General features: G+C 39.6%; 1 protein-coding gene across 23 annotated transcripts in view; it reads right to left on the minus strand.

Annotated features, from left to right (window-relative positions):
• LOC111563581 (pleckstrin homology domain-containing family A member 5-like) overlaps positions 1 to 17059 on the minus strand; it is a 294554-nt gene that overhangs the window by 91265 nt on the left and 186230 nt on the right. For 20 of the 23 annotated variants that reach the window (XR_008600234.1, XM_055006653.1, XM_055006634.1 and 17 more), the window contains one exon: positions 3398 to 3481. Coding sequence is in view for 19 of the 23 variants with exons in the window: in XM_055006653.1 (XP_054862628.1) it covers positions 3398 to 3481 (84 nt within the window). In the remaining 4 variants the exon portion in view is untranslated. Of the gene's footprint in view, positions 1 to 3397; positions 3482 to 3751; positions 3893 to 17059 lie in introns of those variants that run through there. The other 3 variants (XM_055006641.1, XM_035944679.2, XM_055006649.1) reach the window with 2 other exon arrangements.

Raw genomic sequence — 17059 nt, forward strand, 5'->3', positions numbered from 1 at the left:
GAGTTCACCACAAATGTCACTAAAACCACCTGGGAGAAAAGAGCTTCTGTCTTTAAAATATACTCACCTGTTCCAACAGAGCAGAGATAAAGGAAGACGTGGAAGACATGGGGCAGTGTTGGTGCAACAGTAAAGTCTCTGGACTACTGATCAGACAGTCAGAAGTTTGAACCCCGATGTAGCCACTGTTGGTCCCTTGAGCAAGGCCCTTAACTCTTCCTGCTCTAGGGGCACTGTACTATGGCTGACCCTGTGGTCTGACCCCGATTGGGATAGGTGAAAAGCAACATTTCACAGTGCTGTAATGTATTTGTGACAAATAAAGGCAAATTTAAATTTTTACACGAAAGAAATAAAGCCATTGCTGGTCAGAACAATGAAAGCATTCCATGTGCAGTAGCATTCAGCAGTTTCTGAGATGGAAACTAAGCAAAGCTTGTTCTTAGCAGTTCCTCAAGGATCATTTAAATCACGTGGTGCACTGGGTTACATCTAAAGACTTCTCTTAGATTGATCTGAGTCTAGAGGAAAAGCTTAGGGCTTGTGCTCATTTATTTTCATATTCATTTAAAAGTCAGAGAGGTGGGGAGAAAAAATGAGGAGGCTCGAGGGCTCATGTGGCACTAAGACACCTTTATACTACACCAAATACAACTAGCATGGAGCATGCATTAAAGCACAGCACTTAGAAGACTAGATACTTTTTCTGTTTGTTTTAAACAGTCTTATACATGAGGTGGCACCAGATTGTGTGACATTTCAGCTAAATTAATACATTTTAAACATGGTTTGCTTTCTGTTAATCTGATGGCAACTGAACATACCAGCTTCATGTCTCAATGAGCAACCTACTTGCTTTTCCATAAAAGTTGCAACAACAATCTGACTTGGTCAGACCTAGTAACATTTTCATAAAACTTTCAACATGGCACAAGTTTGAACTCTATGTATTCACATTCCCAGATGGGCACACACAAGTGTTGCCTTTTGAGTTATGTGAAGTGATTTGAGGAAGACCGTCTCCACATGTCAGCATTGATATTGGTGCATCACATAGAGCATAAGACACAGAGCAGGTCAGATGAATGAAAATACATTTTTAGTCATCCACATTCTAAGGTTGTTGATTGATCTTTCCATTACTTATGTACTATGGGGTGTAAAGAATGTTACAGCCACAAATAGCAAGCTTTGTGAATTTTCCGGTCTAATAATTTTCATCATGCCTGTAACTTACTTGGAGTATACTCTAAAGCAGGGATGTTTCGCTGTCATTAGTCATCTTCATGCCAGTAAGGGCGGAACAAGGTGAAACTCTCATTAGCAGCCCTGTTGCGGTTAAACACCTTTCATTCCCAGTGACTTTCTCACCTCCACTCTGCTCAACAAGTTTAAATATACAGAGCATGCACATCTCATTTATATAATTTACACACAGACACCTCAGCAGTCCAGGAGCAGTGTAACTGTGGAGATAATTGGGATGAGAGATGAACGAGTGTGTGTGTGGAAGTGATGGAGAGCGAGTGTGTGAAAAGGAGAGAGAGAATTGCTGCCAAAGTGAACTTCTTAGCAGTAAAAAGCTGTGCGCGCACGCGCGCGCGTGTGTGTGTGAGTGCGTGCGTGCGTGCGTGCGTGTGTGTGTTTTGGTTGAGGGGTCGGTATCTCAGTTGCACAGTTCAGAAGGGAGAACAGATTGAAAACCATCCTGACGACTCTTTCGGAGGTGGAGCGTGTAATTGCAGCGGTTTGTTTGTCTTTCTCAGTCCTAAATTTCATTTCAGCCCTATAATCCTGATTTTTTTAGCTTTCTAGTTTGTCTCATGGCGAGCAGAAAGTAGTTTCTTTGTAAAAAATTGTGTGTGTTGTCCGCAGAATTATCCTATTTCAGAGCTGATGTGTTGGTAGCATTCGGCAGCCAGTCACTTCGACAACAGGGAGAGAGGGAGTGAAAACATTCAAAGAGCTTCCATTTTTTGGTTTCTGAGTATGTAGCATAGCTGCCACAAACAAACTGCAAGGAGCTGCAGAGATATAGACACAGGAAGCAAAGAGAAAGAAAGAAAGAAAGAAAGAAAGAAAGATGGATATAAGTGAAAGGCGGCAGATGACAGGATAAAGGAAAAGATAGAAGGCCAGACAAAAATGACAGAAAGGGTGTATTCAGTGGTGGTATTCAGAGACTGACTGACCCTCAGTCAGTCAGTCAGTCTGTGACACAATCAAGACAAAGAAGATGCAAGTACAAGAACAGTGTCAAGCAATCTAGCATGTTCTGCAGCTGAAGCCAGTGTAGGAGTCAGGAGGGGAACATGGAGCTTTTTCTCTCAGAGAGCAGACAGCTGACAGATAATAAAGGAGGATTCCTCTTTATTTCAGCGATGGTAAGTGGGTCATTCTGTTGACACACTATAATCATTAAAAAGACTTAAATATGTACTATTTATAGAGAATGCATTCTCAATAGAGTATTTTCCACCAGCCGGTGGGGAAAATACGCCTGCAGTGGTGTGTTCCTCTTGAGTCAGTCCTAAGATGTATTAAGCAGTGGAAGAGAGGCTCTAACAAACAGAAAACAGAAGCAGACAGTAGAGGCGTTGTACAGCTGTACTGTGGATCAGTCAAACTGAAACCATTTAGACAATAATTCTGAGCTTAACGTGGGTACAACACATCCACAATCCTCTGCATTCTATCAAACATCTAATCAGGCAACAGCTAAACAGATGAATGAGAAGGCTTAGAAACTGATTCTGCCCTGACTCCTTTGTGCCATGAAAATCCTAACCGAGGATTTGGAGCAGTGTACAGAGTCCAGGCTGTTGGACTGATAAACATAAGCATCAAGTAGTCAACAGAAAATGTAATATGGCCACAGTTGTGTTTCCCTCACAACATATTTGCCTAGACAGGGTTGTGAAGTTGTGCCGAATAAGAAAAATATTATCAAAATTAATTAACTCACAATGTACTGATGTTGAGTTGCAGCAACAGTTGGGACATGCACTGTAGGAACCCAGAATGCAAACACAAATATCTCAATATTGTATATACTTCTAGCTGCTATTCAGCTGCTTTGGCTCCTCCAATTAAAGTTTACACTTGTACATAAACAGACCTGAGACCACTGGAAAGTAAAGTTGAACCAACCCACACTGACACAAGTCTTGTCTCAATGTCTCATTTTGGGATTATTATACAGTATATCCTCAGAAATCTTCTGTCCTTTCAACTAATCGTTCTCAAATAGTGCATTCACATGCTGGTCCAGCTGCAGGCCACAGCTGCAACAGCTGTTTAATGATTGAATCAGTCTACAAGTGTTTCCTTTGACCTTTGGAAAAGAAATCAGAAGCATACAACACTGATGGGTGTTTCACAGTGCAGAGAGACTTACTGTTCATTTACTACAAAGATGCAGTTGTCTTGGGAAGGGATGCCTGACACCGGGTGTTTACAGGTCACCTTTCGCTCATTGTGGCTGCAGGGAAACACACAGAGAGAGAAAAGACAAATGCAGGAAAGAGAGTGTTAATAAAATAACACAGAAGTAATTTAAGCCAATGTCAAATGAACACTGCTGAAGACAAGAAGACACAAATTAGGTCTGACTAAAATGTCAGCTGCAAAAATACCACCTCTGCTTCCCACAGACCTAAACAAACTGTAAATCAGCTCCCTGTAAACAGAGAACATGTACAGAATGGCAGCGCTGCAGCACACCACTCATCACAACCCACTCATCACACACCTGGAGCACTGGGTGACGCTAAACTTTAGCATGATGTCCTGTTGAAAAAGTTGCTGCTGATGACAAGATCCAGTCCTTTCCAAAATCAGATAAAATACCGAAACAAAAGTCTTCTTTTCGAAAACAGTATCCAGATCAGTCCACAGTCGGCTGGATGGTGTCAGAAAGACTCCAGCAGCAGAACAGTGAACTGACAGACTCCCTCTCTCCCCACGGCTCTCTCTCTCTGCCTCTGTGGCACCTCCCGCATCCACTTTGCCTTTTAAATTTAGCCATATTCTTTACATTTTGTATTTATCAGAGAAGCTTTACAATTGTGGAGCCTGAAAGGTGTCACCATGGTGATTAGAAATGTTTTTAGTGTTTAGCTGAATAACAAATTCATATATTGCTAGAAGTAAAAAAAAAAAAAAACTTAATTGAATAAATTAAATAAACTTAAAATGAAATTATCAATCAGTATATTTTAGATTGAAGTTCTATTCATTTGGGCTTCTATACATTTGGACTTGTAGTTAAAAATGATGATAAAATGTAAAAAAAAATGTATATATATGTGTATATATATATATATATATATATATATATATATATATATATATATATATATATATATATATATATATATATATATATATATATATATATAAAATCATAATAATAACAACAAATAAATAAAAATGTCCCAACATTGTTCAGGTCTTCATTGGATTCACTTAATCCGTCTTTCACGTAGTTGGTGAGTCACAACAAACTTCTTAATAAAGAAAAGCTATTTTAAAAAACATTTTTAAATCTGACTCCTATGTGTTCTCCTACCTCAAATAAACAGTAAAATAAATACAGAAATAAATTGATAAACAATGACATTTATATTGTTATATTACATTTATTTAAGTTTGGTTCCTTTTTTAACTTTCCTTTTAAACAATTTCCTTTTTAAACAATCAGTATTTTTTCTTTTTTTATCACAATTTAATACTTAAAAAGTCAACACTTTGTGGCACACTTAAATTCCATATTTCTTTGATAAATCATCCTCTTCAACCTTTATCTTTTCTCAGCACATCTTAGTCCTCTTTGGTTGTCATCCCTCTTTACCTATGTTCATCTATTTCCTTTTCACCTCCTCTGTCTCTGGTCTCCTTTTACACTTTGACACTTCTGCCTCACATTACACAATACATCTATTACACTTTCAGTTCTCCATCTATCTTTATCCTCTTCTCCTCTCCTCTCCTCTCCTCTCCTCTCCTCTCATCCACTCCTTCCACTCTGTTTTCTCTCCCTCTTGCTGTTTCTCTCTGTCAGATGCTGCATCACGAGAAACCTGCTGACTCCTTTCCCTCCTTCTCACGAAACAGAGAAGTTTTGTTATCGACCCTCCAGACATGATGATGATGATAATGAAGTTATGAGAAAAGTCTGTAGCACGCACACACAGAGCTCCCACACCAACCCTCAACTAGACCAGTTTCTCATCCTGATCTCAGTTTAATCTGTGACCTCCCTGTCACTAAGGAGACAACTAGTTCTCTACATCATACCTTGCTAAGTTTAGAAATTTAGGAAAGATCACACACTAAAACAAACACACACATGCAGACAGCTACAGCTCTATATGGGACAGAGTCTCTTTACAAGCTGGAACAGCTGACGCAAATGCTGACAGAGTGAAAGAGAAACAATTGAATTGTTTTGCTCCTTAAAACGCGTCATTCTAAATCCCAGTGACATGTTATTACACACAAAACAACACACAGATTCTGAATAAAAATTCAACAGTCATTGAATGAAACTACTAAAACTCACTGAAAGTATAGTGAAAAGAAGCTTTAATAGCTGCACTCTTACAAACAAATGTGACCTTTATACTGATTTCATGACAAGTTTTGATTCCTACTAGGCTACAGTTAAAACTGGAGCAAGCAGAACTCTGGATAAAACACCAGAATTTTAAAATATATAGCTTTTCTTTCTCCCCTCTCTGTTCTAAGCTCCTTCCGCAAGAAATGCATTATAGTCAAGCTAAAAGCCATAATTCATTTGTGGCTTCACCTGTGAGTGACTCAAACCCCACCAAGATTGCAAAAATGATTGACTGTATAGCAGTAAGTAAAACCTAATTCTGCAAGCAGCAGAAAACTTGAAATGATTGTTTGAATTGCCAGAATCTGATTGAAAACAAAGTTTAAAAAAAAAAAAAAATCTTAAAAGAGTTCTCAGTAAATGATGTGTGAGGTGAGTCAGCAAGAAGTCAGCTGCATCAGACAGATAAGGATCCTCCTGCTCTAAAGGACTTAAAAACACTGGATGAAGGAAGTCTTGTGATCTTTTCTGGTAAATGTTCCCAGGGAACAAATTACACTACACTACACTACACTACACATATTGGGTGTTGTCTTAGAAGACAGTTCTCTTAATACAGCTACGCGTCAGCCAAACATTAAAAAAAAAAAAAAAACCTGAAAAACCCTGTCTCACTTACTGCTGCTATATGTTTTCTTCATCATGTGTATGGACAAACATCAGGGTAAAATATACAGTTTATGTAGCATTCTGAAAATATATCCAGCATCGATTTATATGTATGGACAGTTGTGATGCGTGCCCATATAAATGATGGAGGCCAAGCAGACTGAAAAACAGAAATAGATTATGATACTAGCAGTAGGTCTCTCTCACTAGCAGTAGTGAGAGAGAGTGACATTTAATACGACTAATATTGTATAAGTAACTGCTGGAAAAAAAATTTAAAAACTTGTCACTGGCCAATTCCAATCTCAACTTTGAGATATCAATGATGCAATGTCTGCTCCAATACTATATATTATTTACTATAAATTTACTATATAAATTTGTATAGAACTTTACTATATATACATTTCTGAATAATATGTGCAACTGTAGTCACAGGAACATCAAGCTGCTTGGAGATGGTCTTATAGCTTTTACCTTTAACATGTTTGTCTATAATTTTCTTTCTAATCTCCTGAGACAGCTCTCTCCTTGGCTTCCTCTGGTCCATGTTTAGTGTGGTACACACCATGTCACCAAACAGCACAGTGACTACTTGTAACCCTATAAATAGGCCGACTGACTGATTACAAGTTTGTAGACACCCGTGATGCTAATTAGAGGACACACCTTGATTGAACATATCCCTATGGTAACATTATTTTCAGTCTTTTCTTGGGGTACCATAATTTTTGTCCAGGCCTTTTTCATGAATTTATTTTTTAAAATAATTCTCTTGAACCACGGTTCAAAAGCAATGCCTGATTTTCATTGATTAATCTTCATAGAACTTTTATTTATTATTACTTTTGCCAGATTCAAATTATTTCTGTGACCATTGTGGGCTTTTCTTTCATTAACCGAGGGGTACCAACAATTTTATTTATTTATTTATTTTTTTAAAGTTATTTTTTTGGCCTTTTATCGGCTTTACTGGATAGGTGCAGTGTGAGAGAGACAGGAAACGGGAGAAGAGTCGGGGGAAGACATGCAGCAAAGGGCCGCGAGCGGGAATCGAACCCTGGCCAGCTGCGTCGGGGACCAGCCCCTGTACATGGGTCGCCCGCTCTACGCGTTGAGCTATACGGGCACCCAGGGTACCAACAATTTTGTCCACGTGTGTGTGTGTGTGTGTGTGTGTGTGTGTGTGTGTGTGTGTGTGTGTGTGTGTCTGTGTGTGTGTGTGCATGTATATATATATTAGTGGTGGGACATGATTAAAAAATGTAATCTAATTAATTACAGGCTTTGTAATTAATTAATCGCAATTAATTGCAGTTTTGTCAAATAGCAATATTTGACACAATAAGTGAAGTTTTTCAATTCAGATAAAATTGTGGTTGACAGTTGAATCAATGAATAGACATATACACGTTTTTAATTTAAAATTTATTTTAAAAAAGGAAAATGGGACATATAGAAAAAGTGATTTTGATGACTTAAAGCCTGAATTTAGTTGTTTTTTCCACTGTATGGCACATAAAATCAGCATAAGTAGTTCAAGGAGCTTCAGAAAGTCGAAAATCCAGAGATTCATTCTGTTTTCATCTTTTCTGGGTCTGACAAATGGTGTAATTTTGATGGTTCTTTTTATAGGAATATCAATTTTTATTTATGTAATTTTTTAATAAACAAAAATTTTATAATTAAGTTATTAAAAGAGATATTTTTGTTGTTTAGGTTATTCCTCCTCCAAGGAGGCAGAGCCTCGATGGAGTAAAAACTTAAACCACAAAAATGTTTCATTTCTATTTATCTGCATTTTTCATCTGTCTGCTACATTCACAGATTACTGCAAATTTAAGTGCAATTATAGCGATTTTATTCAACATTTTAAGACTTTCTGTAAACTCAAGCACTGTCTAGAAAAGTGGTCTATTATGGGATGGCTACACCATTAGCCGTTAGCATGACTCGTAGCTAACGTTAGCTCTCGTGCTAACACCAACATGTTTTACATTGAGGTGATACAGTCGGCTTGAAGTGACGCAGTGATCAGAAAACTCTTTGTTGTACAATTTGCACACAACCAGGCTTTTATCCAAGCTGCCATCGGGAAGATTTTTAAAAGGAAACTTTCTGCCCAACAAGCTCAGTCTTCCTTCACTGTTCACCAGTGCCTGACTTCACTCAGTGCTTCCTGTGCTTCGTCTTCATGGCTACAAACAGAATTTAGGTTCATTACCGCCACCTACTGGGCTGGAGTGTTCATCAGAGTTACTGGTGTGCCAGAAATGAGGGAACTGAGGAGGCTGCAATTAATCGCATTATTATATTTAACGCGTTATTTTCCGCACAATTAATTACTCAAAATTAACGCGTTAAGGTCTCAGCCCTAATATATATATATATATATATATATATATATATATATATATATATATATATATATATATATATATATATATATATGAATATATATATATATATATATATATATATATATATATATATATATATATATATATATATATATATATATATATATATATATAGGAATGCAGGTCAGTTAACAAAGCAGCACTCTTGCTTCATGGGTGCAGAACATAAAGAAGTAACAAGTTATTCTCAGACTCTTTCCTCAAAGACTGAAGACCATAGCGTCAGAGTGCACACAAACCAATGTCACTGCTCTTATTGTGATTTTAATAGACGACAGTGAAGGTCAGTGTCAACTAAAAATAAGAAGCTGCTACCTAAATGTTTTGTACATTTTGTGTGTCTTCGATCAACCTTATTTTTGCTGATAGCAAGCCATTCAAATGTGCTTGGATTTGCCGCAGCACTAATCCTTCGGTTTGGCTCTGTTCTGTCAACATTACTGTAAGTGGCTTATAATGTAATAGTGCATTATTAAACTTGCGATGGTGCAATTATTGCACAAAAATGTGACATAATCCTACATTAGTGATGGTGGGGGTGTTAGCATGTGTTAGTAGCAGATGCTGACTGAGAGTGTACACTGTTTTCACACCTCTACATCTGGGGTTGCCAGATGTGCAGGAGATGGGGCAGTTGGATAGGGAGGGATGTGCCCCTCCTGGGCTTAATCTAGCCAGCCGTGCAGCACAGCAGGGCTCTCTCAGCCCCCCACCCCACCCCCTACCACTCCACAGAATAAACCCATACAGTACACTGCACACACAGACAAACATATGTGTGTAGAATTCTACAAGTGCACTCCTGCTTATTTTTCCTCTGTGTCTATTTTGTAAAGTCAAACACACAAAGAAATAAGAAAGCACAGAGCATCAGTCATATTATGTATGACTGCGATGAGTCTTCTTTTACTTAAAAAAAAATAACACACAAGCAAATCTGAAAAAACACAAACATATCTGCATCAAATACCAAGGCAACAGAGTGAAGGAGCCGAATATCATTAAAAAAGTGACAAGTTGTGAATAAGCCATCATGGCAGCTTTCAACAGGCTTTCAGCTCCAACTTGAAGCCACATTTTGGACCACAAGCATCATTGCATTTGGTTTCAAACACACTGCTAAACAAATACAATAGCGACGCACCCAGCGACTGGACTCAGTGTTTTAGCTTGAGTCACTTCTCTGCTCTCCTGCGAGGCCTGACAGAACTGTGATAAGATTTCCAGAGTCACCTAGAATCATCAAAGAAGCCAAAATTTTCCTGAAACAATAAAACAAATGGTCAGCCATGAACTGCAACAGGGGAATAAAATGTGACCAGGTCATGTGATGACCCAAACCCAAACCCAGTTATTTTACCACTAGCCAAGTGATTTTGGTGCCTAAACTTAACCCAGCTTCAAACAAGTAGGCATTGTCATGAAAGTGTCAACAAAAACATGATTGTTTCCTAAGGCTAACTGAAAAACATTAAGAATGAAGTTTGCCAGATGAAAGTCCTTTCCTATCATGCCACAGTGTTGTCTTTCAAGGAGAAAATACAGTTATTTCAAAGCATAAATCAGCTTGCAGTTTAGCTGTACAGGAATTAGGAGGTTGGTGACGTAATGAAAAAATCTGTCTTGAGAAAGTAATATTATTGATCATTTTTATGAACTACTTTGATAAAGACCCACAGATCCCTTCCACACAACCCTCAAAGCCCTCAGAGCAGGCTTGTTAGAGCACGTCATCTAAGTGGAGGTGGTGGGGGGCAAAGGGCTGCTTGTGTTCTTAGACCATGAAGCCCATCTCATAAGGGCCACTGCAGTATCCCATCTGCCACAGCCTCCACCAGAGGATACCTGCATGCATGGACGGTGGAAACGAAAGATCCAGGCGGCTGTGGACTAGTGTGCCTTGGGAGACCGGCACAGCAGAACTACCAATGGTTAAGAGGCTCCATTATCAAGAGATACGGTAGGCTGTTAATGATCCAGGGAGGGAGCACACTTGCACACACATATTGTATTTCATTGCCCAGGCCTATGAATGTTGTTTTTGGCAAAGAAGATTGGTGAACACCAGCTTATTTTTTGCGTGTTTTAGGGCATTGGGCTACTGTGCGGGTAACAAATCAGAGAAGTGAAAATGGAGAAACACAAGTAGACGAGAGAAAAACAGAGAGAGGACGTGGGAAACAAACTGTAAGCGAGGTTAGCCAGGACAGATAAAACCAACACACATTGAATAAACAAAAAGAGAGCCAGCTCACAGCAGCTTCCTGATGTTTCTCCAAGCATTTCCAATTGAGATACTAAGGCTTAAAAAATAATGGGATGGGGAGAAGGAGGAGGAAGAGGAGGAGGATGAAGATGAGGGTGTTGAATGCTGTTGTTTAATCCACAGCTCTGTCACATTTACTTTTAGTGAATGAGTTGCTGCGCTGCTGCCATAGGTTCTGAACATTTACTGTGCTGATATTTAAATGTGTTGGGGAACAGAGTGGGTGAAGCAGGGGAGGAATCCATGACTTCACAGGGAACTGTTTCCTCTTACGGTCAGATTTCCTGGCAGCATTTTGATCTTTATTTCTGCAAGTTCTGCTTGGCATTAAAATAATATGCTTGCATTGTTCATCATAATATTGACTTTTACATGTAATCTGAGTCCAAGTAAGTGCATATTTGTGATATGATAAGAAGTCAGATTTAGTCAACACATGAGGAGGAGGAGGCTGTCTTCATCTCTTTGCCTCCAAACTCCCACAACCGTACGGTGAGCTGTTTTGGAGCTTGTGTTACTGGTTGTGTGACCAATACATCTTTTAATTTATCATTTTTACAATCAATGGAGGAATCATTTGGTTTATAAAAGATAAACCTAAGATGACCTAAGATGGTGGCGCGCTCGGACGCAGCGGCTCATGGCTCCCCCTTTCAGTGCTCCTTTTTGCTTTTTATTCTTGTTTGTTTGTGCACTCTATGTACGTTCACTTCGGCGTACAACCAATACACTCACCAAGACCTTGTGGACATCGGCTATCGACACAAGATAGCTGTTTCCAGAGACTTTCATCATAACCACAAGATCAGAGATGAGATAGCGAGACCACCGGGCTCTCCGTGGATTGTTATCGGGTTTGGAAAAAGAAATCGGCGCAGGTGGAGGAGGGAGAGGAAGCAAAAGTGGGGCCGCAGGTCTGGCCTCCTGCTGAAGCTAACGACCGATCCACACTAGCCACCTCTACCAAGCCTGTACCTCACCAATGCCAGATCCATCACACACAAAATGGACGACCTGGAATTACAACTAACGAGTAATCGCTACGTTCGAGGCTGCTGTGTTCTCATCGTTACGGAGACCTGGCTTAACCTGAAGAAGCAGACGTGGGGGACTCTGTATCTATGTGCATGATGACTGGTGCAACAACAGCGTGATTATAGAGAGACACTGCTCCCCTGACATTGAGTACATGTCTGTCCCGGCCTAGTTGGTGTAATAATGTGTGTATTCTAAATACAACTATGCACCATAAAATTACATTGCATTTGCATTGCATTTTTAACAATTAAACCATGGTTCCCAATCTTGAGAAAGTGTTTTAGTTGCCTGATTCTTGGTCCACACTATGTGATTGCAGCTCCAAAGATGTAGGGCACAGAGACTCAAAAATGGGCATTTGGCTTGACAATTAATGTTTAGTAATCTCCCATCTTTAAACGCATCACAATGTCACATCAAAAAGATAAAATGACTAGCCTGTAATAACTATTTTTACCTTCTCACACCTCATGATGATCCATGACTATTAGTTCAGTGAGCAATAGAGCACTCAGGAGAACACAGCAAAGGAGAAAGTTAGATTAAAGGACAGAGAAGTCATAATGACCTGTTGCTGTGGCCCATGGATGGGTCCACAAGATTGGGATCTGGAAACATTTTGTTTGATAAAGTTGTTCAATCTGTCTTATATGTCTGTCCTTTGAATTTTTTATAAAGAACAAATTACAGTCACTTGAACAATAGCATATGGTAAACCCTCCAGATAACCCATAATAATAATACCAGCTAAAGTGCAAATGCCACTGCAAAAAAAGAATTAAGATAAATATGGGGACAAAGGGTATTTTTGTCCTGTATTTTATATTTTGTATTAACCTTCGAGCACAACCCGCTGAGAGGAACACTTTGTAATTCAGTCATTTAAAACCCACAAAGAAGGATGTGTGTCTTGTAAATGGATTTTTAAACTCTGCTGTATAAGCAAATGACAGTCGAGTTTCACCCAGCATGCTTCACTCACATTAAAAATTTAACACGATTAACATCTGCACTGAGGAGCTAACTACCGCAGAGTTAAAGGCTCTAAAGAATGACGACAGGTATCATGGTGGAACACACACACACACACACACACACCTATACACACGCGTCTTTGAACAATACCTTAGCTAATTCTGTTCATGTGAAATGTCAGCGAATGTTTAATGTCATTAGTCCTCAGTGTGGATGAATGTGCTCTGCTTTAAATGTCATGTGAAAAAACTGCCCTGCGGTCAGATGACTGTGTGCGCGCGCGCGTGTGTGTGTGTGTATATATGTGTGTGTGTGTGTGTGTGGGTGTGGGTGTGGGTGTGGGTGTGTGTGTGTGTGTGTGTGTGTGTGTGTGTGTGTGTGTGTGTGTGTGTATATATGTGCCATGTAGTGATGTGTCCACAGCCCGGCCACAGTTTCCTCTCCTCCCTGCAGAGCAGCTGCCATTCACCTCCTCTCTCCCTCTGGCCGGGTCACTAACCTTTCAGAAAGGCCGCCAGCACTGACAGCCCTGCCCATCCCTTCCTCTCCTTTCTTCCTCTGCCCTTTTCTTCTCTCCACCCCCCTTCCTCACCCAACCTGTTGGTTTTCCCTTCTTCTTCACTTCTGTCTTTCTTCTCACTGCCCCCTCCCTGACCTTTTTCCTCACATTTTCTCCTTTACCTTCTCAATTAGGTCTGTCTCCCTCTGCCAGCCCTTCAGCTGATTCTCTCCATTCCCTCTGACCTTTTAACTCCCTCCTTCTCTCCCTCCTCCTCTGGACTCTTGCTAAAGTTTGTACAGTTCTCCTGTGGGGAGGGAAGACAAACACCGTCGATCAATCAATGGTTAAACGCTGAAACTGCAGCGACTTAAAAGTCAAGCGCAGTGAAAAGCAGGTGGTTTCTTGGAGTCCTTCAGAGACTTGGATACTGCTTATACTAATACTTCAGGATTTTGTAGCCGGGACCCTCTAATTGGTTGAAACATGGACAAATCAGGGGCTGCAGCTAATGTACGAGTTAGGAAAGAAAACTAAACAGAAGTTTTTTTCCTGTTTTATCTCCAATTCTAACAGGGAACATCTATGGCAAGAATCTTGGTTTTAGCTCATCAACATAAACAACCTGGACAAGAGGGTCACAGCCCGACATTCACAATCAGTAAGACTGGGATACGTGTAAGTAAGCAGTGTCACCGATTATCAATAAATACAGCTTTGGAAATGATTATCGGACCACTGTGACCACAGTTTCCTGCTTCTTTCTTTGCAGATGTTGGTGTAGCTATATTGTGACCAAGGTGTGTACACATAAATCCTTCTTTGACAAATTCCGGTCCATGAAAGTATTCTTGCACCCTCCATGGAAATGATCTGATAGTGACACGAAAAACAGATGCAATATATATCTGAAGAGGTGCAAAAATGACATATTTTTCATCAAATGTGAAGAACAATTTAGACATCTGTCCCAGCATTTTGGTCAAAGATTAAATATTGACCCAATTCTATGGTTTTGTTACTCAAGTGCACACATATAACAGCAAAAAATACATCCAATTACCATCGAATAGACTAGAGGAAACTGTAATATCTGCTATGCTCAAATTATTCAAGGTACAGTATAAACTGTATATATATCAGCAAATAAGTGTGCTGCCAGGATTACTCTAGGTAAAGAGTACTGGAAAGCTAAAGGAATAATAGGACAAGGTGAGTAAAAAAGGAGTAGTAGTTGAATTTTTTTACCGACAAAATTACAAAGGTCTACTGTGACAGCACCAAGTTTCAGATAGCTATTTGTGAAATAAATAAACAATGAATGACTAATAATAAATGAAGAATAAAGATTGAAATAAATAGAAAAATAAAGAAATTACAATGTGATTGAAAAGCTCTGAAAAAAGGTAATTATTGTACTCCTGCAAAATCGCACAGATCCAAATATCTACTGCACAGACTGGTTATAAATGATGTCACCAGTGCAAGACGGCAATGCCCACTTTGAGTGTATGTGTGTATGTGTGTATGTGCATGTGTGTGAGGGAGAGCGTCTGTGTGTCAGTATTTGCATCAGCTCCAAAAACCCTGTGTCAGTCAGTCTGTACTGACAAATGTTAGGTGAGACGGTCAAATGACGGCTAAAGCTGACAAATTAGTCCTACTGAAGCTGACAAATTGATAAGTGAGCATGATTAAAACTATGTGTGTCTGAGAAATGATCGGCAGTGCTGAGAAATGACAGCTCATGACAATGCTGAGGCTGACACATTCTATACATGTATACATATAAACTATAGAAGTGGACAAAAGAACTGTGTGAAAATCACAAGGAATTAGACCTGATGAACGATAGAAAGTAGTTGCAACAGAGTAATGAATTGTAGAAGCTGATAGATATTGACTAGGTTCGTTGAGACAAGTGTGATGGCGAGTGGTGATGATTTAACAATGGCTGAGGTGTCTCCATGAGGCTGTTTTGCTTTCTGCTAAAGACCATTATGGCCTCATGGGGCTGGCTGCTAGACATTTGTAGTTTTCTTATTCAGGTCAGTGGATTTTGTGACTTTGCTCCCATAGCATAGAACATACTTGAGAGATACAGAGGTTTGCTGTGGAGGATGCAGTTAAGTCAGCATATTCTTCCATTTCTCCCAGTGGTTCAACATCCAGAAACTTCTGTTTGACAGCTCTACCTCAGATGCCAACTTGGCTTGGTGAGTGAATGTGCTGTTTCACTTGCACAAAGCCATCTGGAAGAGCTTGCCAACACATTCTACCAGCAACAGGCCAAAGCTCCTTTCTTACACCGGGGCCCAGCAGCACGACAAATCACCTTTGTTGCTCCATCAAAAAGCAATTCCTCCCGCACATTATTACTACGGGAAGAGTCTTAATCAGGTTATCAAAGAGACACGCTGTGCTGTTGGACCAGTGCGTTTGTCTGAGCCGCACGGTGCACGAATGCCAATGAGAAGCAGTTGTGCAGTGTGATTCAATTTGAATTTACAGTTATTTTTGTGTTTCTTAAAGCAACTGAGTGGTATTTAATAATAATTTGGGAAAACTGACCTTTTAACTAAGCTAGATGTTGCAGTGTATTTGATGGGAAAAAAAACTAACCCATGAAATCCCACAATACCCCAAATAAATAATTAGTCATATGTACTGCTAAATTATGTAAATATTGCAACCTATAGTGCTGGCTGTGCAACTGTGAAATTAATTAAACCGTTACCACGACAGAAAAGTTTTTTTGACTTTAGTAAACAGATCATATTTTTACAGAAAAAATAAATATATCCAAACAGCTGTGATGGAGCTCAGGACTGAGGTTGGTTAACTTGTAACACATGGTCAGACTGTCGCTTCCAAACTAGATCCTGACCCATCTTGTCTTCATGTTGGGCATTATCAAGAAGTCGTCTAATTAATGAAGTGATCCTGTTGTTCTACCTGAATAAAGCACACTGCTGTCTTGCTTCAAAGACACACATATGGATCCTGCTGCTGTCTGATGATGCAGATTAGAGATCGACCGATTATCGGCGCCGATATTTGGAAATTTGACGTAAATCGGCATCGGCCTTTTTTTAAATCTGACGGGCCGATATGAAGAAATCAATTTAAAACTGGGTTATTTCGGCTCTCCTGCCTTCTGTCTCCAGCACTATCCACCCCGCGCCCTCTGATTGGTTAAGCTTCAGAGGCTGCAGAAACTGTCCTCACACACACACACACACACACACACACACACACACACAGCAGAGAGGGAAAGTTTTCTCATGTGAGAAGCTCCAGAGAGAAAACACGTATTGAAGGCAAACGCAGAAAACTCTTCTGAAATTGTAATAAACATCCCAGTGCTCTACATCTCACAACTACTACTAATGTTACAGCGAGCAGCAGAATAACGTAAGAGCGGAGTAAACATTAGCGGCAGCCCTGCTAACTGTATTACCTCCCCACATGTCTGTGAATTACTTAACCCTCTGCGTAATCAAACAAAGCAGGAAGAAGAAGCGTTGACGAGTCTCCCTTTAAACTTGTCTCGAAAGTGCGGATTTTGAACTTTCTACCAGTTTTTGAATTGTGTTGATTGGCCAAGTAAAACCGGAGTTATGATCAATAAT

Source organism: Amphiprion ocellaris, chromosome 21 (genome assembly GCF_022539595.1).
Source record: "Amphiprion ocellaris isolate individual 3 ecotype Okinawa chromosome 21, ASM2253959v1, whole genome shotgun sequence".
Lineage (NCBI taxonomy): Eukaryota > Metazoa > Chordata > Actinopteri > Pomacentridae > Amphiprion > Amphiprion ocellaris.